This window comes from Lytechinus variegatus, chromosome 6 (genome assembly GCF_018143015.1).
Source record: "Lytechinus variegatus isolate NC3 chromosome 6, Lvar_3.0, whole genome shotgun sequence".
Taxonomy (NCBI): Eukaryota; Metazoa; Echinodermata; class Echinoidea; order Temnopleuroida; family Toxopneustidae; genus Lytechinus; species Lytechinus variegatus.
The window spans coordinates 507,963-534,360 of NC_054745.1; the positions used below are offsets into that span (position 1 = coordinate 507,963).

Below are 26,398 nucleotides of genomic sequence, written 5' to 3' on the forward strand. Positions count from 1 at the left end.
TTATTACATACCCCACCCTCATACCTCTCCCTTCATTCCACATCTTCATCTCTATCTTATTACATACCCCACCCTCATACCTCTCCTTCATTCCACATCTTCATCTCTATCTTATTACATACCCCACCCTCATACCTCTCCCTTCATTCCACATCTTCATCTCTATCTTATTACATACCCCACCCTCATACCTCTCCTCCATTCCACATCTTCTCTATCTTATTACATACCCCACCCTCATACCTCTCATTCATTCCACATCTTCATCTCTATCTTATTACATACCCCACCCTCATACCTCTCCCTTCATTCCACATCTTCATCTCTATCTTATTACATACCCCACCCTCATACCTCTCCCTCTATTCCACATCTTCATCTCTATCTTATTTCATACCCCACCCTCATACCTCTCCTCCATTCCACATCTTCATCTCTATCTTATTACATACCCCACCCTCATACCTCCCTTTATTCCACATCTTCATCTCTATCTTATTACATACCCCACCCTCATACCTCTCCTGCATTCCACATCTTCATCTCTATCTTGTTACATACCCCACCCTCATACCTCTCCCTCCATTCCACATCTTCATCTCTATCTTATTACATACCCCACCCTCATACCTCTCCCTCCATTCCACATCTTCATCTCTATCTTATTACATACCCCACCCTCATACCTCTCCTCCATTCCACATCTTCATCTCTATCTTATTACATACCCCACCCTCATACCTCTCCTCCATTCCACATCTTCATCTCTATCTTATTACATACCCCACCCTCATACCTCTCCTTCATTCTACATCTTCATCTCTATCTTATTACATACCCCACCCTCATACCTCTCCCTCCATTCCACATCTTCATCTCTATCTTATTACATACCCCACCCTCATACCTCTCCTCCATTCCACATCTTCATCTCTATCTTATTACATACCCCACCCTCATACCTCCCTCCATTCCACATCTTCATCTCTATCTTATTACATACCCCACCCTCATACCTCTCCTCCATTCCACATCTTCATCTCTATCTTATTACATACCCCACCCTCATACCTCTCCCTCCATTCCACATCTTCATCTCTATCTTATTACATACCCCACCCTCATACCTCTCCCTCCATTCCACATCTTCATCTCTATCTTATTACATACCCCACCCTCATACCTCTCCTTCATTCCACATCTTCATCTCTATCTTATTACATACCCCACCCTCGTACCTCTCCCTTCATTCCACATCTTCATCTCTATCTTATTACATACCCCACCCTCGTACCTCTCCTCCATTCCACATCTTCATCTCTATCTTATTACATACCCCACCCTCATACCTCTCCCTCCATTCCACATCTTCATCTCTATCTTATTACATACCCCACCCTCATACCTCTCCCTCCATTCCACATCTTCATCTCTATCTTATTACATACCCCACCCTCATACCTCTCCTTCATTCCACATCTTCATCTCTATCTTATTACATACCCCACCCTCATACCTCTCCCTTCATTCCACATCTTCATCTCTATCTTATTACATACCCCACCCTCATACCTCTCCCTCCATTCCACATCTTCATCTCTTTCTTATTACATACCCCACCCTCATACCTCTCCTTCATTCCACATCTTCATCTCTATCTTATTACATACCCCACCCTCATACCTCTCCTTCATTCTACATCTTCATCTCTATCTTATTACATACCCCACCCTCATACATCTCCTCCATTCCACATCTTCATCTCTATCTTATTACATACCCCACCCTCATACCTCTCCTTCATTCCACATCTTCATCTCTTTCTTATTACATACCCCACCCTCATACCTCTCCTCCATTCCACATCTTCATCTCTATCTTATTACATACCCCACCCTCATACCTCTCCTTCATTCCACATCTTCATCTCTATCTTATTACATACCCCACCCTCATACCTCTCCTCCATTCCACATCTTCATCTCTATCTTATTACATACCCCACCCTCATACCTCTCCTCCATTCCACATCTTCATCTCTATCTTATTACATACCCCACCCTCATACCTCTCCCTCCATTCCACATCTTCATCTCTATCTTATTACATACCCCACCCTCATACCTCTCCTCCATTCCACATCTTCATCTCTATCTTATTACATACCCCACCCTCATACCTCTCCTTCATTCCACATCTTCATCTCTATCTTATTACATACCCCACCCTCATACCTCTCCCTCCATTCCACATCTTCATCTCTATCTTATTACATACCCCACCCTCATACCTCTCCTCCATTCCACATCTTCATATCTTTTTATTTCTTACCGCACTATAGTTCACAGACAAGGTAGTCAAGACTGTAAATCAGATGTATTTAATAATGTTATAATAATAATATAGGATTTGTATAGCGCACGTATACACCTTGCTAGGTGCTCAAGGCACTCCTATATTACCCCAGCTAAGCAAGTCTACCGATTCTGGTGCGCACAGCTTTTTGAGGAATTACTTCTTGCCGATACCCATTTTCCTCATCTGGGTTGAGTGCAGCAGTGTGGATAAATTTCTTGCTGAAGGAAATCATGCCATGGCTAGGATTCGAACCCACGACCCTCTGTTTGAAAGGCGAGTCAGAACCACTAGACCATGACGTGCACACACAAACTCACACAAACTTATCCCATGACAAACTCAGAGCAGACACAATATACATGAAAAAATAAAGTAATATTTATTCTAAAATTCATTCCCATGTGTATAAAAGTTCCACAATAATTACATTCAGTATTCACAAGTCATTATTATTGGAACATTTGTATTTACAATCAAAGCTGCTTTAGAGATCATCTGTCTACAATATCTTATTGACTCTAGAAGATTGAAATTCAAATTCAACTTCATTACTACAATTTAAAAATATATAAATATACAAAATAATTTACATTAAATAGGAATTATACTTGTGGAAGAGTCAAATTAAGCATAATTGCTTCTGTAAATTGAATCCATAATAAAAATCAAATCCATACATGTAAAAAATTTACACCAAAGGTAACAATATGAAAATACAAACTGAAAGATGACATACTTTTATCATTTGTATTTTAGGGTTTATTATTGAGCTACACAGCTGAAACCCCTGCTGGTGATAAACTTATTTCTTTTATTCTTTTTTACTATATCCCTTTCTCCATTTTGGTTTACTAGTGCTTGAAAAAATATGGTGGAGTGACTTTCTCCTCTATGATTAACATACTAGAATTGAAAGAGTGACTTTCTCCTTTATGATAAACATAATATAATTGAAGGAGTGACTTTCTCCCTTCTGATAAACATAATAGAATTGAAGGAGTGACTTTCTCCTTTATGATAAACATAATAGAATTGAAGGAGTGACTTTCTCCTTTATGATAAACATAATAGAATTGAAGGAGTGACTTTTTCCTTTGTGATAAACATAATAGAATTGAAGGAGTGACTTTCTCCTTTATTATAAACATAATATAATTGAAAGAGTGACTTTCTCCTTTATGATAAACATACTAGAATTGAAGGAGTGACTTTCTCCTTTATGATAAACATAATAGAATTGAAGGAGTGACTTTCTCCTTTATGATAAACATAATAGAATTGAAGGAGTGACTTTCTCCTTTATGATAAACATAATAGAATTGAAGGAGTGACTTTCTCCTTTATGATAAACATACTAGAATTGAAGGAGTGACTTTCTCCTTTATGATAAACATACTAAAATTGAAGGAGTGACTTTCTCCTTTATGATAAACACAATAGAATTGAAGGAGTGACTTTCTCCTTTATGATAAACATAATAGAATTGAAGGAGTGACTTTCTCCTTTATGATAAACATAATAGAATTGAAGGAGTGACTTTCTCCTTTATGATAAACATACTAGAATTGAAGGAGTGACTTTCTCCTTTATGATAAACATAATAGAATTGAAGGAGTGACTTTCTCCTTTATGATAAACATAATAGAATTGAAGGAGTGACTTTCTTCTTTATGATAAACATAATAGAATTGAAGGAGTGACTTTCTCCTTTATGATAAACATACTAGAATTAAAGGAGTGACTTTCTTCTTTATGATAAACACAATAGAATTGAAGGAATGACTTTTCCTTTATGATAAACATAATAGAATTGAAGGAGTGAATTTCTCCTTTATGATAAACATAATAGAATTGAAGGAGTGACTTTCTCCTTTTTGATAAACATAATAGAATTGAAGGAGTGACTTTCTCCTTTATGATAAACATAATAGAATTGAAGGAGTGACTTTCTCCTTTATGATAAACATAATAGAATTGAAGGAGTGACTTTCTCCTTTATGATAAACATAACAGAATTGAAGGAGTGACTTTCTCCTTTATGATAAACATAATAGAATTGAAGGAGTGACTTTCTCCTTTATGATAAACATAATAGAATTGAAGGAGTGACTTTCTCCTTTATGATAAACATAACAGAATTGAAGGAGTGACTTTCTCCTTTATGATAAACATACTAGAATTAAAGGAGTGACTTTCTTCTTTATGATAAACACAATAGAATTGAAGGAATGACTTTTCCTTTATGATAAACATAATAGAATTGAAGGAGTGAATTTCTCCTTTTTGATAAACATAATAGAATTGAAGGAGTGAATTTCTCCTTTTTGATAAACATAATAGAATTGAAGGAGTGACTTTCTCCTTTATGATAAACATAATAGACTTGAAGGAGTGACTTTCTCCTTTATGATAAACATAATAGAATTGAAGGAGTGACTTTCTCCTTTATGATAAACATAATAGAATTGAAGGAGTGACTTTCTCCTTTATGATAAACATAATAGAATTGAAGGAGTGACTTTCTCCTTTATGATAAACATAATAGAAGGAGTGACTTTCTCCTTTATGATAAACATAATAGAATTGAAGGAGTGACTTTCTCCTTTATGATAAACATAATAGAATTGAAGGAGTGACTTTCTCCTTTATGATAAACATAATAGAATTGAAGGAGTGACTTTCTCCTTTATGATAAACATAATAGAATTGAAGGAGTGACTTTCTCCTTTATGATAAACATAATAGAATTGAAGGAGTGACTTTCTCCTTTATGATAAACATACTAGAATTGAAGGAGTGACTTTCTCCTTTATGATAAACATAATAGAATTGAAGGAGTGACTTTCTCCTTTATGATAAACATACTAGAATTGAAGGAGTGACTTTCTCCTTTATGATAAACATAATAGAATTGAAGGAGTGACTTTCTCCTTTATGATAAACATAATACAAGGACATTCTCATTTTCTACAGCATAGTTGTTAGATCTTCTGCCTCAGATAACAGCATAATAGGATTCCAGGAAGAATAAAACAGTATTACCTCTGGCAAGAGTTTGGCTTGATAACACATCAAACTGATGTAATTTGATAGATGAAACATGGGTTTTGGTTAAGAATAATGTGAAAATAGTTGGAATAGCTTTCAAAAATACTTCATATTTGCATAGCAAGGTGATTTCATGTTGTTAACGTCATGTACTTGGTAAATAAATGAAAATTAGCATGGACAGGTGGTGACTGCATAATCTTCTATGCTGAAAAGTTGTTGAGTCTATTAGCTGTCATATAATGGTGCTTTAACCAAAAGACCTGAATATCAGTTTGAAAGCATTTCACATTATAAATTTATTGCAAAACATTCTGGGATAGAACGAGCTCCACAGTCATTTTAGGATTAAAATAATGTTCCAGGGATAAAACTGAAATGGGTTTATGTACACACCATTGTAGGATCTAGTGACTGTCATGGAGACCAAGATGGTTCTATTCATTAGAGTAGAATGAAACTGGTTATACCATCTAGATGGTTGGGATACTCTGTTATATGTACACACCATTGTAGGATCTAGTGACTGTCATGGAGACCAATAAGATGGTTCTATTCATTAGAGTAGAATGAAACTGGTTATACCATCTAGATGGTTGGGATACTCTGTTATATGTACACACCATTGTAGGATCTAGTGACTGTCATGTAGACCAATAAGATGGTTCTATTCATTAGAGTAGAATGAAACTGGTTATACCATCTAGATGGTTGGGATACTCTGTTATATGTACATGTACACACCATTGTAGGATCTAGTGACTGTCATGTAGACCAATAAGATGGTTCTATTCATTAGAGTAGAATGAAACTGGTTATACCATCTAGATGGTTGGGATACTCTGTTATATGTTTGTATGGATTTCTTGGCACTATGTCACCAATACATACACTAAATAATCAAGTCCAAGGTGGTATATTTAGTTAAAAATTCCAAGGCTTTCATCCGGCATCACTGGTTACTATGGCAGCGTATTGTGCAGACGTCAGTGACATCAAAACGCACATGTATAATTGCTAATGATAAAACATTGTACATGACACAGTCCATGGCAAAGGAATCTCGTTCATCAAAATATTTGTCTGAGGAAGAGGCGCCAGCAGCAGAGTACTCATGTTAAGAAAGAAAGTCCAAACAGAGGAACTGTTGGCTGAAAAAATCTAGGGATATTTAGAAAAAAGGCAAAAATACAGGATTAATTCAACAGGATGTTGGCCCAGAATCCTTGTTCATATAAATTACTAAAAGCGGTTTCATGACCAGGTAGGTATTCCTGATACACATAAATAAAAAATGTTAAGACATGTTTTCATGACCAGATTAAGAACAATTATTTCATTCTTCTTACAAATAAATTAGTCTGGTACAAAAATGCTGTTGTTTCATGACCAGTTTAGCTACATATAAATGTGTTTTCCTCGTACATATAAATCAGTACTGTTAAAAATCTAGTAAATTAAGAGGCTTTTATAGGAGGAAATTATAATTTGTTTAACAAATTTTCGGCATTACTCCTATTTGTTTAAGATCAGTATGCTCGATCTGTAATGAAAATCATAAGATCAGTATGCTCGATCTGTATGAAAATCATAAATCATAAGTCAGAAAAATTTGGAACCAGTGGGATTCGAACCTGCCATCATCTGTTTTATGAACAATATTGTTTGGTTTTACTAGTTTTAGCTACAATTTTTTTCTTCCTCGAACACATAACTAAGTATTATATAAAAGGAAGTTTCATGACCACTTTAGGTACAATTATTTTTTTCCTCATACATACATCAATATTGCACATACAGCTGATTCATGATCAGTTTAAATACAATAATTATGTTCCTCATACTTAGTATTGTAAATAATTATTTCATTTACACGACCAGTTTAGGTACAATTATTGTATGCCCGGAGCATTTCTACAAAGCCATTTCATGACCTGTTTAGGTACAATTATTTCATGTCATATGTTTATAAATGAGTTGGCCCATTGTAATGATCAAATTAATGAGCAGTATAAGAACTGTTAATACATTGATCATATCTAGGTTGTATCAGCCTGAGTGAAGAGGTCACCTTTACCTTAATAAGTTTATTAGTTCACCTACCTAACTCGTCACTGACTGCTTGTAGGAATGATTGAAGATCCTTCTGAGGCTCTTCATTGAATATGAAATTTCCTTTGCTGATCTGAGGGAATGAACCCTGAAAGTATAGAAGCATCATTGGAAATAGTAATTCATCAAATCATTTCTTATTCTCATTTTCATAATGCTCAAAATTGTACCATGCATAGAGTTGGACTTTTACAGGGGGCTGATTAATGCACGCGAAGGTTGCCAACACTTACAGAGCATGCAAAGCATGCTCCCTAGGGGGGGGGGGAGGATGCAGGGAGGGGGGAGTTTACCCCTCGTGTGCGGAGCATGAAGTTTTTGATATCCTCAAATTCAAATTAACAGAAAATGTCTCTTGCGTCTCTAGAAGAAAATTCAACCGACGCAAATTTTTAAATAGTGATGAGAAAGAGAACAGGAGGAAGATCTGAGAACAGAGAGAGAGAGAGAGAGAGAGAGAGAGAGACAATGCAACGTAAATATAGTGTTTATCACAATGAAATTACTCAATATGATTAACTGGTGTTTTGTGTCCTTTTTGTACTGTTATGTATCCTCTTAAATTTCTTGATTGTTATTGTCTAAAAATTGACCATCTGAAATTCATGGAAAACCATGTCAAAGAACTTCAATATTTCCTTGCATTATTTTGAGTTTTCAACACAAATAACCTTTGCTTACATTGTACATGTAGAAAACAAATACAATTTACATGTGTACCTTATGACCTACTTTCAAGAACTGAACTTGCCACAACACTTCACATCTTTTATCATTAAAAGAATTGACCATCTATGTTATTTGATACATTATTTTTACTGTATCAATCACTTTCTTGCTTTAATACTCCATTGTTCGAATAGAATTAAATGTTCAGCTTTTACAAGTTATAATCATTTTTAAATTGTTTCCAACATTTAGCAATTTCATTAAAATTGAACTTTTTGTTTCTCAATAAATTTAACATATCAATGCTTCTACATGGAATTTGCCTGATGCAAATTCACAAATGGAGGGGGAGGGATCCACTCGTCAATGAAAGTCCCCCCCCCCTGTTCTCATCATTTCATCAAACAGAATACATGAAATTTAAAAATTCGACCACTCTTTCCTATCCTTACTCCTCCATCTTTCTTTTTCTCAATATCAAATAGTCTCCCAAAAAATTATATTATGCGTCCTCTCTATCTTTACATCTATCATAGAGCTATTACAATAGCTATTACAATATAGCTCTATATGCATCTATCATTCTACATTGTTAGACAAACTTTGCATCATCAATCCTTTATCCATGGTAAACTGTTATAAAATCTAAATTTAAAGTTGAATGTGATATGGGTCTCTTTAAGAAATGTTTCCCTTTCTGATACTCACTAAATAACTAATGACCCAAAATGAACTTTAAGAATATCCCTTTGATTAAATTATGTTCATTATGTAAAAAATAAGAATTAATATCTGAATTAGACACCAAAATGTCAGTGAGGGCAATAGCAATTAATAATAAACATTCCTGATACCTTGAAGCAGTGTAAAAAGAACTCTTAATGTTCTCTAAAGGTTAGATGGTTTATTTGATAGAATGTTAAATTTATCTTTTGAAAATAAACAAGATGACACCTGTCTAGATGTTTAGTAAATGTACACAGTAATTCGCAACATTTAACAGAGATGTATAAAATTCCAAGTTCACATGTCATTATCCACAGGATAGAGTCTCATTTTCTAAAGTTTAATTTTTCATCCCAATTGTATACACTATGTAATAGTGTCAGGGAGATTCCCTAAAATGTGTACAAGCCATTCACATTTGTTATCATGTTAATTACATTCATGTACATGCTCCCCTTCATTTGACTATTTCTGACTTTGGTTGACTACAAGGTCAAGTACAAAATAATTGTAAACATCTACTAGACAAATGGAATGTAAATTACTTTCTGGAGTTTACTGGTTGGTATAGCATAATGGATTGCACCATTAGTTCAACATCAATAACTCCATGTATTAATACAGATCATGTGCATGTATAGTAATTGTCTTTGTAGAAAATCATGAATATTTTTCTTTTACAAAGTTCACAATTTTGAAAATTCTACAAATACATGTGGTTACTTTCTCTAAAATATATTGGATTTCATTCTAATTTCTATTCAGCATAATTGAAGTCGATAGTGTAAAACATCCAGGAAGTAAGACTGTGATTCATTTTAGGGCACTAAATTAATCTAGAATACACAAATTTTGCTCCTAGTAGTTACCAAACAGAATTAATAAATTTGAAATTGATATTTAAATACCAGGGTAGTAAACTATCCTGTACTAACACTTCAATCCAATTTGCAGCCTGTCAATATCCACTATTCTATTTCAAACAGAATTTATTGAAAAACCATTCATAAATTATATCCTATAAAGCAAAATAAATAAAGCGAACAAGCAATTAAAACACACAAACACCCATAACCCAATGAATTAACGTAGTATAATAACTCGAAGTCAGTAAGATTGGGCTTAATACACAGTGCTTCTTCTAGGTCAATGGATGAGATTGTTGACAAGTCTCATGCATTCAACACACAAACATAAACCCCTCAAAAAAAGTTTTGCAACTCAGTTTTGGGGGATGATATCTTTTTGGTTTAAGTATAAAAGATGAAACTGGTATCATTGGAAAGCTGAATTATTCCTCTTAATACTATGACATGCCATTTGCTGTGATTATGTAATCATGGAATATGCAATCACCTTGAACTTTGAGAAAAGTCAGAAGTGAAATGTTGGAAAATGCATTTATTTCTAACAAGAGTCTCCATTTCTATAGAATTTCCACCATGCAGGTGACAGTGAATGCACTCGGTCCATCCTCGAAACAATTGGAAATTCGCTATTGGAAACGACGAATTTTGCAACATTTCATTTCTTACATTGTTGCATATTTATCTTGTCTGTGTATTTCATGATAACACTAGCAATCCAAATGACACATATCGTAAAGAGGAATATTCATACTTTCCAATGACACCACTTTAACATGATGGCACACTAAGAAATTTATTAGCACTCAAACTTGAGTTGCAGAACTTTTTTTTGAGGGGTTTATATCTTTCATTACACACATAAAATTTAAAGGTAAAACAACATTAAACTATTCATTTTCAATATAAATTATGAGTGCTATAAAGCCATTGAGATGTATATTCTACAGATATATCAGACACCAACTCACAAAAAATAGTTTGAGCAGGACAAAAACATATTTATTGTCTTGCCAACAGATATTTGTTGATTGAAAAACATTAATTTGAAACTGATGTCAAGTTTAAAGGCAGGTATTTATCTTCTACAATAAGTGAATCAGCAAGAAAACAGTATGTCCATATTCATATCCATTTTCCATTCCAGCTTTTACCCTGCATACCATCTCAATCTAAACCACCTGGTCATTGTTCATTTCATCCTATTATTATGTTCCATGTATACACTCAATGTAGCTCTCACCATAGAGCTATTAACAGAAGGAGATCTGACTCTCTCAAACGCTTTGCCCCATGCGCGGCACCGCTAATCCCCTCCCAGCAGGGTCCCTCACGGCGCATTACAGAGGCCGCTCGTAAATCAGATAAGGAAAGTTGATCGACGCGATCAACAGCTCGGGTTTGCGCTTGCGCAGTAGTGTTTTCACCCATAATGCATTTCACATCGGCTTCACGAATTTTATGCAAACATGGCGGCTCACGATTTCGAACGTCGTGATTTCGAAGACGAAAATCTGGTTTTGGAACCAGCTGAATGCAGGCCTGACCAGATTTCACAAAAAGAAATACGGGACAATCGACAAAGTACGCTGCATGAGCGGATCGACCGAGCCAGGTCTTAAAAAAAAGATCAACAAAGGAGGCTACACGGTGTTCGACTTGGGGAAAAATGTACAGAATTGGAAGGTGGGGGGGGGGGTGAACGAAAGAATGAAGGAGGGAATGAAAAGGCGAAAGAAAAGAGTTGAATTGAGAACTGATTGAAAGAAAACATAAGGGAGAGAAATAAAAGAAGCAAGAAAAAAGGATGAGGAAAGAAAGAACGAATAAAAGAAAAATGCTTCCTTTATTCTTTGAAAGAAAAAAAGACGGGACAATCAACAAAAAAGATCAAAAAAATACACAATGTTAGACATGTGAAAAATATAAAGAATTGAAAGGGAGGGTAAATGAAGGAGAGAAAGAAAAGGAAAGGAAAAATGAACTGAAGGGGAAAATGAAAAGAAAAACATTAAAGAAAATTAGAATAAAAGAAGGATGAAAGAAAGAATAAAAGAGAGAAAAAAGGTTTCCGTCATTCTTTGAAATGAATATAGAAAGACAAAAAAAGAAAGGAAGGGAAGATGAATAGATGTGTGAAAGACAAAGAAGAGAAAAATATTTTCCTTCATTCTTTGGAAGAAAGAAACAAAGAAAGAAGAAAATAGGAAGGGAGGAAGGAAGGGAAAGAAATAATAAGGGAAAAGAATTGGAGGGAAAAATAAAATAACGAATGAAAGAAAGGAGGAAAGAGAGGGAGGAAACAAGGAAGAGATGAGAGAATGACAAAAAGAGAAAATAATGGAAGGAGAGAACGAAATAGGGGAGAGGAAGTGAGAAGGATGCAAAGAAAAGTTTAAGGAAATAAAGAATGAATGAATTCAGGAAATAAGGAATGGAAATTTGATAAAGAAAAGTAACAGAAAGAAGAAAAGAAAGACAAATGAACAGAGAGAGAGAGAAAGGTTCAGGAAAAAAGATCGGAAATAAAGATAGATGGAACAAAAAAGGGCAAGCAGGAAGGATATAAGGATGAACAAAGAATGATACAAAAGAAAAAGGAAAAAAGTTCAAACTTCAAGCAAACAAAAAATCAAGTCATCTAACAAAAATCATAATGAAGTTTGGTGTTTTTTAATATATTTTCAGAATTTTGAAAAACTAACATTATTTAGAAATGAGTGAAATTTTAAAGTGAAACATTGTCAAACTTAAAAATTAGATGAAACAGCGGCATCATACACAACAAGACTCAAAACGAAAGCTGAAACAACAAGATCTAGTTATGAAAACTAAATAATTTGTTCCACCGATTACATCTCCAAATTAGTTTCATTGTTATCTCTGCTTCGTCATCTGTTGGTTATTTGATGAAAAAATCACCACTTTTAAATGCATTAACTACATTTTGTTCAATATTCTTAAATACGGGACAAAAAGGCGTCCCGGGAAGGGTTTGTCGGGACGCCGGGACAAAGGAGCAAAATACGGACAATCCCGGGAAATACGGGACGTCTGGTCACCCTGGAAGGGAGGGAGGGAAATAAAGAAAAAAGGACACAAATTAGAAAGAAAAAATATAATAAAGAATGAAAGAAAGGATGAAAGAGAGGGAGGAAAAAATTAAGGAGAGAATTTAAAAAAGAAAATAATGGAAGGATCGAGAAAGAATGAAAAGAAAAGGGAGAAGGAAGCAAAGAAAAGTGGAAAGAAAAAATGAAATTTAAAATAGGACGGAGAGTAAGACAAACAAGGAAAGAAAGAAAAATGAACAGAGAGAGAAGATCAGGAAAGATAGGATGGAATAAAAAAAGGGGCAAAGAGGAAGGATAGAATGATGCCAGAAAAAGGATATGAAAGAAAGAAAAAAGTACAATCTTAAACAAACAAAAAATCTCCTAATCTAACAAAAATCATAATGATATTCGGTGTTTCTTAATATATCTAGAACAGAAATAGAATGTTTTAGAAATGAGGGGGGGGGGGGTCAGGTGTCCGGACACTTTATATTTTGGAAGCCTTTTTTTTCTTTAGATTAAACTAAAGATATGAATTCAATAGTTGTAATCATCTTTTATTTTGTTCTCTAAAATAATTTTAAATCATGATTATTTTTGGTCCTAAAAATTGTAAAACTTCGCTTGTAATTTTTTCCAAATGACTTTGTAACTTAAAATGAATCGTCCTGACATAGAACTGGGTTACTTCTTTGTGGTCCCAAACATGTTGTTTTTAATTTCTTTATTATGTAGAATAACAATTTTTATACTTTGTTCTCCTTTTTACTGGTTTGTAAATTAAATCTGTTCGCTCCGCGGCCCCTGCTATTTTCCATAAACGATACAGAGACAAGAGCTGAGCGAGCACGGCTCCCGTCATTCATTACACTCACTTTCAACTTACACAAATAGGAATGCGTGGGGCACCTGAGGGTACTCCACGATGCGACAATCGCCAGAGAAATGCCCCGCAGATTCGTCGTTATATTATCGATTCTATTGTACTCTCCCAAATGATCTTGGCATGAAAATTTAGCTCAAAATATGCTCTTTCATCTTATTATAATTTCTAAAACAGGTACGGGTAGGAAAAGATTTAACCATGGAAGAAAAACAGACATACTTAAAATGACCAATCTCCAACTTCCTCCGTTTGTAATTTTGTTGAGTCAATTCAGATTGCAACGTATTTGGTATGTATGCAAAGGGGATCATCTCAGAAGTTCAACCATACATAAAAGACGTACATCAGGAATCCGTACGAAGAGATATGGATGTTAGAAGAACAGCAAGTCGTGTTTCAATTTTGAAAAAAAAACTGAGCTCGGGGGAAGTTATGTGGGAGAACGTTGTTTACGGCGGTGCCTCGCAGGGTCCTTCAAAAAATCTCTGACCTCAGATTTTACGAGGGGGCTTATCGCGTTATGTAAGCGTGCTCTAACTTTGGCCTGGCGGCTCGCCGATTGATGTTAGATATCGTTCCTTCGCCCGAAGGAAGCAATAACAAAGGATTAACAGAGGAATTGGAAGATGGTTCTCCTTCTCTGTTAATAGCTCCATGCTCTCACTGTACTGTATACATTGTATGTATCATGGTCAATATCACTCTCATACACATACCACATGCACCTCTGATATTCAATGATCTACTTTCTCTCCCACCTTTTTGAAGCTGATATTTCTCTTTATATCTTCCATGTGTATTATCATATTAGAGATGACTAGGAAGAATCACATATATGGATAAAGTTAAAAAGGTTTCCATGTTTCTACATTAAGAAATATCCAAACACTTGAAGATACAGGTATGACAAATTTGTCAATTACAGCATATTAGAACTAAATCTAAAAAAAATCTAATCTAGTCTCCTTCATTTGTATACACTCTCAAACAATATACATGTACATGTATCTAAGTAGCATGAAATATGTTGTTTAATGTCTTTAACACAATAAAATTAGATAAACACTTTTTCACTATTCCAAGTTCTCCAAACATGATGTGAGAATAAAGTAGAGGCAGACATACCTTCAAGGTTGAAGCCTTCTCATTCAGATGAGAACAGAACTCCTCCTGGTCACAAACTCCATCCAGTGTCAGGTTAGTCAGGTTAGGTAGGGAGCATACAGCTTCTACTAGGTGATGTGAAGAGGCTGATGATAGAGGCTTATTACTCCAAATCTGAAGAGTATGGACCTACATGTGTACAAACATTGATCATTAAACATACATGTACATATCAGATGGTATGATCATGCTGTAATGCTTCAAGTTAAACTGGTTAAAAAATGTTTTAAGGCTAATGTTTGCATCACAACATAACATTTTAGCAGCGAGCAGCCATAATTGTTTAGGCTCCAGAGCTTTTCTGTTGATGTGTTTTTAGTATAAGACTATACATTTTAATACTTATGAAATGTGAAAGAAGGAATTATTACAGGTAATCTCTGTACCCTTTTCTACATTACAGCATCACTTTCAACAATTTCTGAGATTTCATGAAAATGATCAAATTAAGATCATACTTGTGAAGACCATAATATCCCAGATACTCTATGATATATTTGTTACTCCCATTTGTATTGTATTTTCAGTAACCTTTTACCCTGCATACCATCTCAATCTAAACCACCTGGTCATTGTTCATTTCATCCTATTATTATGTTCCATGTATACACTCAATGTAGCTCTCACTGTACTGTATACATTGTATGTATCATGGTCAATATCACTCTCATACACATACCACATGCACCTCTGATATTCAATGATCTACTTTCTCTCCCACCTTTTTGAAGCTGATATTTCTCTTTATATCTTCCATGTATACCAATTTCATCAGGAGATGTCTTGTTAAACTCACAGACGGACAAAGATGTAAACAATTTCTTACTTCTGCATCAATCATAACCAAATACACTTGAGGACATGCAAATTGTTTCAATTACACCATACCTGTGCATTAGAGCCAATTTTCCAAAACATTTACTCATCTAGCCTCCTTTATTACTGAACACCCCTAAATAGTATTAAAAATATGTTCTTTAATGTATTTAACACAATAAAATTAGATAGACATGTTTTCATTATTTCATGTTTTCAAACATGATGTGAGAATAAATTAGAGGCAGACATACCTTCAAGGTTGAAGCCTTCTCATTCAGATGAGAACAGAACTCCTCCTGGTCACAAACTCCTCTCAGTGTCAGGTTAGTCAGGTTAGGTAGGGAGCATAAAGCTCCTACTAGGTGATGTGAAGAGGCTGATGATAGAGGCTTATTATTCCAAATCTGAAGAGTATGGACCTACATGTGTACAAACATTGATCATTAAACATACATGTACATATCAGATGGTATGATCATGCTGTAATGCTTCAAGTTAAACTGGTTAAAAAATGTTTTAAGGCTAATGTTTGCATCACAACATAACATTTTAGCAGTCATAATTGTTTAGGCTCCAGAGCTTTTCTGTTGATGTGTTTTTAGTATAAGACTATACATTTTAATACTTATGAAATGTGAAAGAAGGAATTATTACAGGTAATCTCTGTACCCTTTTCTACATTACAGCATCACTTTCAACAATTTCTGAGATTTCATGAAAATGATCAAATTAAGATCATACTTGTGAAGACCATAATATCCCAGATACTCTATGATATATTTGTTACTCCCATTTGTATTGTATTTTCAGTAACCTTTTACCCTGCATACCATCTCAATCTAAACCACCTGGTCATTGTTCATTTCATCCTATTATTATGTTCCATGTATACACTCAATGTAGCTCTCACTGTACTGTATACATTGTATGTATCATGGTCAATATCACTCTCATACACATACCACATGCACCTCTGATATTCAATGATCTACTTTCTCTCCCACCTTTTTGAAGCTGATATTTCTCTTTATATCTTACATGTGTATTATCATAAGAGATGACTAGGAAGAATCACATATGGATAAATTTAAAAAGATTCCATGTTTCTACATCAACCATATCCAAACACTTTATTTTCATTATATAGCTTTTCTGTTTAAGTGCATGTATTATGTTAATACTAAAACCTCTGAATATTGAAAGAATTAAATTTTTAAAAATCATTTTATCTTGGTCATGTACTGTTGGCATTATAAACTGCCTTATTCTTGTGGAAGCGTAGTGGTGAAGCCTTTTCAGAAGCCTTCACCTTGCAAACCATCTCAATCCAACCCATCTGGTCATTTTTCATTACCTTCACTCTATGTATATTCCCTATACTGTAATACACACATGTATCATGGACATTGTCATTCAATATCACTCTCATACAAATACCACATGCACAAATTCAATGATCTACTTTCTCTCCTACATGTAACTTTTAAAGCTAATATTTCCCTTTTTAACTTCCATGATTATGAAGTATTATTAATTAAAAGATGTCTAGGAAGATATGGATTTTATAAAGTTGAAAACGATTCCATGTTTTTGCATCAATTAGATGTTTTTGCGTCAAAACACTTGAAAGTATAACACATTTTAAATGACAGCATACCTGTGCATTAACCAGATTTTTTAAAATCTCTCATTTAGTCTCCTTTATTTATAAGCACTCTCAGATAATATTGTCTACATACATGTACATGTAGTACAAAAATTTGTTCTTAAATGTAATTATCCACGATTACATTTTTCGATAAAAAGGGCAGCTGCCCAAAATAATACATAATATAAAATGCATAAATAGTATCTTAATGGTTTGTGATGATTTATTTTCACCAAACATGAAAAGAATTTGCTCGCATATAACATCAATCAAATATTTAATAACTTTGTTTATTCGTTATGATGGATTTTCTTGAACCTTCAATATTTTCTCTTATTTTAATCATTTTTTTGTCAGGGTGAACTTCCCCTTTAAACACATTTGCTATGTTCTTCCTTGTACATACATCAGTATTTATCAAAGATGTATGAAAAGAATCATGAATCGGCATTGGTCAGTTACTTAATATATAGGCCTACCGTAATTATGTAAACCTGTGTAGCGATTATAACCAGAACTTCATAACAGAATTAGCTGGACACTAAACCTGTGCAGTACATGTAAAACAAAAAAAATATCCAGGATATTAAAGGGGAAGTTCACCCTGAAGAAAACTTTATTGTGAAAATAGCAGAAAAAATAGTAAAAAATATAGGTGAAGGTTTGAGGAAAATCCGTTAAAGAGTAAGAAAGTAATTAAAGTTCAAAATTTTTGATTCGTGACGTCATAAACGAGCAGCTGCCCCATGTGTTATGTAATATAAAATGTATGAATTTCAAATTTTGTATGGTTCCTGATGACTTAATTTTGTTTTCTTTTCATGATCGGGTGTGAAATGATTTGTCTATTGATATACAAAAGTTACAGTGAAAACCATTTTCAATTTTCTGAGAAAATGACATTTCATTGATTTTTTACCATTCGCTTTGTAGGAATGCTGCTCGCATGTGACGTCACAAATCAAATAATTGAAATTCTAATAACTTTTTAATTATTTGATGAATTTTTGTCAAACCTTCGGCAATATTCTTTATTATTTTTTCTATTTTTATAATAAACTTTTTGTCAGGGTGAACTTCCCCTTTAATGCACCTTTTGTTTGTTATTTAAAACAATCTAGAGGGTATGTTAATACATATTTGGTAATAATATTTTGCATTATACAGTTCTTAACACAACGGAACAATGTCACTAAGCACTTTACAGAAATATTACCCAGATCAAAGGATCCTTGCAGGTCCGCATACAATGTATGCACCTTCTCCACTCCCTGGGGAGCATTCCAACAAGAGTTCCAAGACTCAATTGCTAGGCATACTATTTATAGGCTTTCGCATCCTACCGGGTACCCATTTAATGCCTGGGTGAAGAGTGGCAAATTGTGGATTGACGCCTTGCCAAAGGACGCCATACCATGGTGGTATTCCGAACACACGACCCTCTGATTACAAGGCGAAGGTCAGAACCGCTACACTACTGCACTTAAATGTACATGTACAATGTCTTTGTCCATCAACTATCCATTGTAATCTATTAAAACGTTTCTTTATATCTATTTTTTAATACCAAGAGCCTCATAAAAGCAGCTAGGTTGAAAGATTGGCCCCATTTTTAAAATAAACATTACTTAGAGATTGGTGCTAATTAGTACTACTACACTGTACCTCATTTGATATGTCTGGTCTTAGCAAAGCTCCATCCCAAACCATCAATGACATTATATGCTACATTTGCTTTGTTTTAGCTTTCTTTAGAAATGATAGATTGATAATATTCCTGGCATTATTACGCTGTTAAAGTGATTGGTTAACATTGGTTTGACTTTTAAAAAATCTGAGCTAGAAGGTCACACTTGTCACATATGTCTGTGATATGTTACAAAAATGAAGCCCTGAAAAATTGCATTCGAAAATCATTATTTACTGATTCCAAAATTGAAATATAAAGTGACCGGAAACACCATCTTAGTCACTTTCATCCCATACAGTTATGTGTACTATTTAGGCGTCTATAAGACGCCTATTTACAAAATTGGGGTTTGCCTTGTAGTTTTAGCTTTTAATTCTCAATGGTTGTTTTCAGGGTTTATTAGTTCAAATACATGCACTTGCACACATGTTTCATCTTGGTTTGAGAATTTTTTAAATTGGCTGCTCACAAAGTTAAACAATACCTTTAAGATTATTACCGCATAAGGACTGATTTCTTTTCCCTTCTCTTTGCCCTCTCACCTATATTTCTCCCTTTGTCTCTCTCTCTTCTTTCTCTTTATTCTCCTCAACCATTTTCCTCTTTTCTATCATACTATGTTCGATATCCTTTCTTCCCATCAGTCATTGCTTCCTCATTCTCCCCATCGTGATCTCTTTTCAAGCTCCCATTTGCCCCCAAGATTCTTCTTTAAGATATGAATACTCAATTTCAACCATTCTTGCTTTTTTCATATACTTTGCATAATTTATATATATTTGACATATCAATATGTTTGTACAATTATGAATTCATATAAAAAGAAATTAGAACGAAATAAGTTAAACCACGTATTAGCTTCTCCTCCTCCCCCTTCTCCTTACTTTGCTATGAAATTTGTTAAGAATTGAATTGACTCGTTATAATCCATGTGCATTACTTCACTATGAAATTTGTTATGAATTGAATTGAAATGACTTGTTATAATCCATGTGCATATTATCGTTTTCTTTATGTTTGTTTAGGTAGCTTGTCAAAAGTCCATGCACCGTTCTTCATCGTTCTTCCCGCATCCGGGTTTTCGCTTCGGCTTTCCCGCCCAACGTTCCCTTCTCTTCAAAGGAACGGTCGCCATCAAAGGCCCTTTGATGCCACCGTTCTTTTGTTCGTCTTTCCTGCAAGTCTTAATTTCTGTCGAAAGGCCGAAGAATCTATTCTAAATAGCTCCCTCTACGACCAAAACAAATGTGTGCCTTCATCATGTTCATATTGACTGTTGGATCGAGATTTCGCGTCACTGTTCTGAACTGTGGTTCGCATCTATAATGGAAGTTCTGGTGCATTCATAAAGCCACGGTAGCTTAATCAAAAATCACGCACATGTCATAAATCGTTACTGATCTTACGAATTTGCTGCAATAAACATGAAAACCTCTTTTTTGCAATTGGAAGAGAGTCAATTCATGATGTTTTAGGTGGGAAAATAAGATTCCACATATTTTCGTTTCGTAGGCCCAAGCCATTCGTAGAATTCACGTCGACTTAGAATATTAATTATTACTCGCATCTCAAACAAGTGTCGAGAGCCCCCCCCCCCCTCCAAAAAAACCGAAGGAAATAGAATGATAAGATAAATATGACCGGAACAGCTTGACACTATTAGGCATAGATAGATCAAAGATTTATTAGAAACTGTTTTAAATAGTTTCTTAAAATTTTTGACGGGCAACAATTTCCCCAGGATAACATATTGTCTCTTAATTTTCTTTATCTCCATGTTGTAAAGAAGCGGGACCAAAAGAGATTGTGAAAAGAGGAAAAAGAAAACTAAGAAGTCAAAGGGAGAGGAAAGGAAGGAGAAATAGAGAGAAATAAGAAAATAATATTGGGATGGAAAAGAGGAAGGGTGAGAAAAAAAATGGTGGAAATACAGTTGAAAGAGTGGGAAAAAACTCGGAAATTTGAGAGGGGTTCTCCAGATAAGCGATTCCATGTCCCTCGACGTCAATGTCCGATTGTGTTAAAAACGACTGTCATCGATTAATATTAATCTTTTTTTTCGTTGTTTGACCAAATGCGTGCGCATCCTGATTGCTGCTTCTGCATCGAAATCAATATTCATGAGAAAGCAGAGTTGTGTTCTCGCAGAATTCGTGATCAGGTGGGGGGGGGGGGGGGTTAAAAACATTTTCCCCAAAATTCATGACTTGCGTCTTCGGAATGAGAGTACGCATGCGCGTGGACTGGATATTTACAAAATAGTGGTCGTCTATTTGAATATTATATGCCATGAATGAATCAGCATCCTCAAATTTCCGGTACCTTTCTACCCCCCCCATTATGAGAGGCACAGTTAAAATTTGTAATGCAAAATGCAGCCAAAACAGAAGAGTGCCCCCCCTTGAAAGCGAACCTAATTTTTCCCCCTGTCATGGATCCGCCCCCGACCTTTAGACATTATGTTGTATAGACCCAATTCTTGGTTGGATTTACATTTACATAGGGCCCGCCCCCCCCCCCCCTATTGGCGGAGCAAAAAAAGGGGGAAAGAAAGAAAAAGAGAGGAGAAAAAGAAGGGGAAACATAAGAGGAGGAAGGCGAGTGAATAAGATGAGGCGAAGACTTAGAAAATAACTTTAATAATCATTACGCTACTGGGACAACCAATTCAAAGAAATAAACAAATATCAACCTTGGGCGGCCGATCGGGGAAAATATGGGTGAAAAATGAAATCACCCCCCATCCCCATTGGCGGAGGCTGGATCCACCCCTGATTTAGATTTACATTTTATTCACACTATCGATCCCCTCTCGGGGCATGAGTGTACAACATAAAAACATATAACAGACTAAAGTATAACTTCATTTAATTGGTTTAACGTATTAAACGTAATGTTCGGAATTAAAGATAAATACCAATTGTGGTAACGATCAGAAAATTAGTTCGATCAGAATGCAATGAATTTTACCAACGAAGTGTTTGTTTGTATAAATGAAAAATATTTGCCAAATAGCCCTGTGAAAGAAAATCGTAAAAGTGCTGAGAAATGAGCGATATAAGCACAGAATTCCATCAAATGTCAGGTATTTTTGAGGCAATATTATAACACACTGTACCACGTATGCTTTTTAAAAAAAAAAAAAACAAGTACACACCTAGTTACAAATAATGCGTGAAGCATTTCCATTTATTTTAATGCAGGATAAAAAAGCACAGGTTTCGTAGCCGGGGATCAAACCCCGGACTTTCCATGTATAGCCAGGCGCCTTAGACCACTCGGCCACGGCACCCTCACATGTTTTAGCGATCATCAGAATTATCGATATTGAGCGGCGATTTCATTATTCTACAAAGATAAGTGCAGGCGCGGATCCAGGAGGGGGCCGAGCCGGCCCCGGCCCCCCTATTTTTTGACAACCTGCAGAAAAAAAACCGTTTCTTGATAGAAACTACGAAAAGCAGGAAGAAAAGTAAGAAAGAGCTATTATACCCATGATGTGTAATTTACAGCATCGTAACGGCCGGCCCGACTCCGAAAGGAAACAAGAAAAAGTTGAGGGGAAGAATTGGAAAACAGACTTTATATAAAAAAAATTCGCTCGCGCTTCGCGCTCGCATTAACTGTGTAATGAATCCCATTCAAGAGGATTAAATGGCACTTTATATATCCAGTTCTGAAATCAATTTGCACACAATATTTTAGCTCACGCATCAAGCTTTCATTTTTTTGTTTGATTTACACAAATTGTTATATCAAAATTTTCATCTCGCGCTGCGCGCTCGCATTGTTTTATTTGTGAGTAACCTATCCTCTTTGGAAATTCTTTCCAAAATTTGTCAAAATGCTCCTGTATCATGTCAGTTTATCAAAAAATTAAGCTCGTGCTTCACGCTTGCATTTAATTGTTTGAGACATGCAAACAAGCTTGTTCTTTAATTTTGAATAAAAACGCACTTAGACCGTCCAGTTTTCAGGTCGGAATATCACTCATTATTTAATTGGTGATACTTGTATCCTCTTCACTAATCACTAACAAGTGGAATGCCTCTGGCCGTCTCACCTGCATCACGCGGTTCAATATAGCAGCAGTGCTGACTTTGAATACTACTCTAACTCGCACAATATGTTCAGTGATACATGGTTACTCTTATGTCCACTTTTTATGAACGAGACCAATAAACTTACAGAGATATGATGGTTATTCAACAAAAAACCCCAACATGGCCAAAGTTCATTGACCATACATGACCTTTGACCTTGATCATGTGACCTGAAACTCGCACAGGATGTTCAGTGATACTTGATTACTCTTATGTACAAGTTTCATGAATAAAATCCATTAACTTTCATAGTTTTGATGGTAATTCAACAGATAAACCCAATTCGGCCAAAGTTCATTGACCTTTGACCTTGGTCATGTGACCTGAAATGCGCACAGGATGTTCAGTGATATTTGATTACTCATATGTCCAAGTTTAATGAACTAGACTAATAAACTTTCAAAGTTATGATGGTAATTCAACAGATACCCCCGATTCGGCCAAAGTTCATTGACCCTAAATGACCTTTGACCTTAATCATGAGACCTGAAACTTGCACAAAATATTCAGTGATGCTTGATTACTATTATGTCCAAGTTTCATGAATCATATCCATAAACTTTCAAAGTTATGATGGGAATTCAACAGATATCCCCAATTCGGCCAAAGTTCATTGACCCTAAATGACCTTTGACCTTGGTCATGTGACGTGAAACTCATGCAGGATATTCAGTGATACTTGATTAACCTTATGTCCAAGTTTCATGAACTAGGTCCATATATTTTCCAAGTTATGATGACATTTCAAAAACTTAACCTCAGGTTAAGATTTCGATGTTGATTCCTCCAACATGGTCTAAGTTCATTGACCCTAAATGACCTTTGACCTTGGTCATGTGACATGAAACTTTAATAGGATGTTCAGTAATACTTGATTAACCTTATGGCCAAGTTTCATGAACTAGGTCCATATACTTTCTAAGTTATGATGTCATTTCAAAAACTTAACCTCAGGTTAAGATTTGATGTTGACGCCGCCGCCGCCGTCGCCGTCGCCGCCGCCGCCGCCGCCGCCGCCGTCGGAAAAGCGGCGCCTATAGTCTCACTCTGCTTCGCAGGTGAGACAAAAATAGTCCTAATTGAGTCCCTTAATTTTCACGTTTCGGCTCGCGCTTCGCGCTCGCATTGTTTAGTTGGATACTTATCTTTGTTCATTATTATAAAAACTGCTCAGAATCTTCGAATTTTTTGCACGCGCTCGCATTTTATATTATGACCACATGAGATACCTTATCTTGTTTATAACAATAAAAACTAACATTTACTTAAAACTTCAGTCTTCAGTTAGGACTACCCCCTGAAAAACCAACAAAAAATAGAATTATGGCGGCCAATCGAGAAAAATTTTGCTGAAAATATTTATCGGCCCCCCTATTGGCGAAAGCTGGATCCGCCCCTGAAGTGCACATTAATGTACTAGATCTAGATTTATGATAAATATTTCGTATCGAAATCGTCATGTAATCATATTTAAAATTGCTCCTGATATCTTGTGCTGTTCATGGTCTATAACCTCCCATAGTTATCGATATCGTCATCACCGCTGTTACTATCGCAATCATCTTCATTTCTCTATTATAAGTATTATCTTCGTTAACATTTCTATTATTTCATTATAATTTCATCTTCATGAATCGATGGGGTGGGAGGAGGAGAAGACTGAGAATTACCAAGGAGAAGCAGACGTACATGTAGAATGGGGGAGCAGTAAAAAGGGATGATAATAATAATGAGAGATGAGGAAGGATACGGAGAGGAAAAACAAAGATAGAGAAAAAAAAGGATGCAAGAAGAAAAAGAAGAAGAACTAAGAAAAAGCAGTAGGAGACGTATAAGAAGAGCAGGTGGGCAGAAGAACAAGAAGAGAGGAGACGTAGAAAAGGGGGAGGTGGGAAAAGAAAGAAGCAGCAGAAAAGAATGAGGTGGAGAAAAAAGAATAATGAAAGACGACTAAGGATATGAAGAAGAAAAAAAGATAAAGAAAAGGAGAAGGAGTAAGAAGAGTAGATGAAGAAGGGGGCGAAGGATGAGAACAAGAAGAATAATAAGGTGGAAAAGAAGAATAACGACGGAGAAACAGAAGAAATAGAAGAGGGGGGGGGGGGGTGAGTTTGTTCTAAAGTAAAATCAATGAGTAGAATTAAATTAATGTTTTTATCTATATTGCAGTAATTACATCATTACAATACTAGGATGCCATTATGTTCAATAATTTAAGCTTCAAAATTCTGTACTTCACGGGTGAAGATATGGGGCCGCAAGCTGCAGGGAGATATGTAGAGTGATATATTAGCATTAGATCATTACTCTAAAATAGATGGAACGTGATTATTTATTTATAACTAATATTAGTTAGTACACTTACTGGCCTAAAAGCCAAAGCAAATAGGGCCATGATATAAACTTCTCCATCAAGAGAATTGAACATTATTGACCTTTCAGGATTGCTTGGCATTGATACTCATCGAACTGTTCTTAGTCATTGCCCAGGCCTATGATCATGAAAGAGCAAGATCACTCACCCGTATAGTAGAGAATCATTGACAATAGCATGCTCAGCGGGTTCGCCACAGAAAACAATGAGAGAGCTAGACGCTCACAGTCTTTAATTCCCAATATCCGCTGTCGTGATTATTGTCGTAATTTCAATAGATAAACCTACTTCAAAAGACCGTTGGCCCGCCCGATGGGGAATCTTTTGTAATAATGTAGTGTATTAAAGTACGTGTATGCAGTAACTACCATCCCGACTTCTGTTGTGCTATTTAAAAGATTTCTTTCACCATCATCGAGGAGCGATTAGCGTGTAAAATCGCATAAATTATCTCACAGAACGGATATAATGTTCATGATTACCAACATCACCATAATCATTACTATTATCTTTCATATTTTTTAATGATATAAACTATAAAATTGATACTGGAGAACGATTGGAAATAGATAATGAATGAATGATGATGATGATAACAGTGATGATGATGGTGATAATTAGAACTTTGAAGTGATATTAATGGACATGATAATACGAATAACATGAATAATAATATCAGTGATAATGTAAACATTAACAAGCGAAGATGATTGGTATATTTGAGGCAATTAACCATGTATAACTTGAGACGCGTGTTTCCTTTATCATGTTTGTTATAAAAGGGTTTTCATATCATGATCCTGAAAGACATATATTATATTTAGATTTAAAAAAAGGGTCGAATTTGCGGGGATGATAAAACAAAGATAGAATGTTTTA

General features: G+C 35.2%; 1 protein-coding gene across 4 annotated transcripts in view; it reads right to left on the reverse strand.

The window, feature by feature from the left end:
• Positions 1-6,433: 6,433 nt before the first annotated feature.
• LOC121416774 (NACHT, LRR and PYD domains-containing protein 12-like) overlaps positions 6,434-26,398 on the reverse strand; it is a 42,337-nt gene continuing 22,372 nt past the window's right edge. For 2 of the 4 annotated variants that reach the window (XM_041610249.1, XM_041610245.1), the window contains 4 exons: positions 15,956-16,123; positions 14,847-15,014; positions 7,510-7,606; positions 6,434-6,567 (listed from right to left, as the gene is read on the reverse strand). In XM_041610249.1, coding sequence (XP_041466183.1) covers positions 6,524-6,567; positions 7,510-7,606; positions 14,847-15,014; positions 15,956-16,123 — 477 coding nt within the window. In that variant the 3' untranslated portion in view covers positions 6,434-6,523. The remainder of the gene's footprint in view (positions 6,568-7,509; positions 7,607-14,846; positions 15,015-15,955; positions 16,124-26,398) is intronic. The other 2 variants (XM_041610246.1, XM_041610247.1) reach the window with 2 other exon arrangements.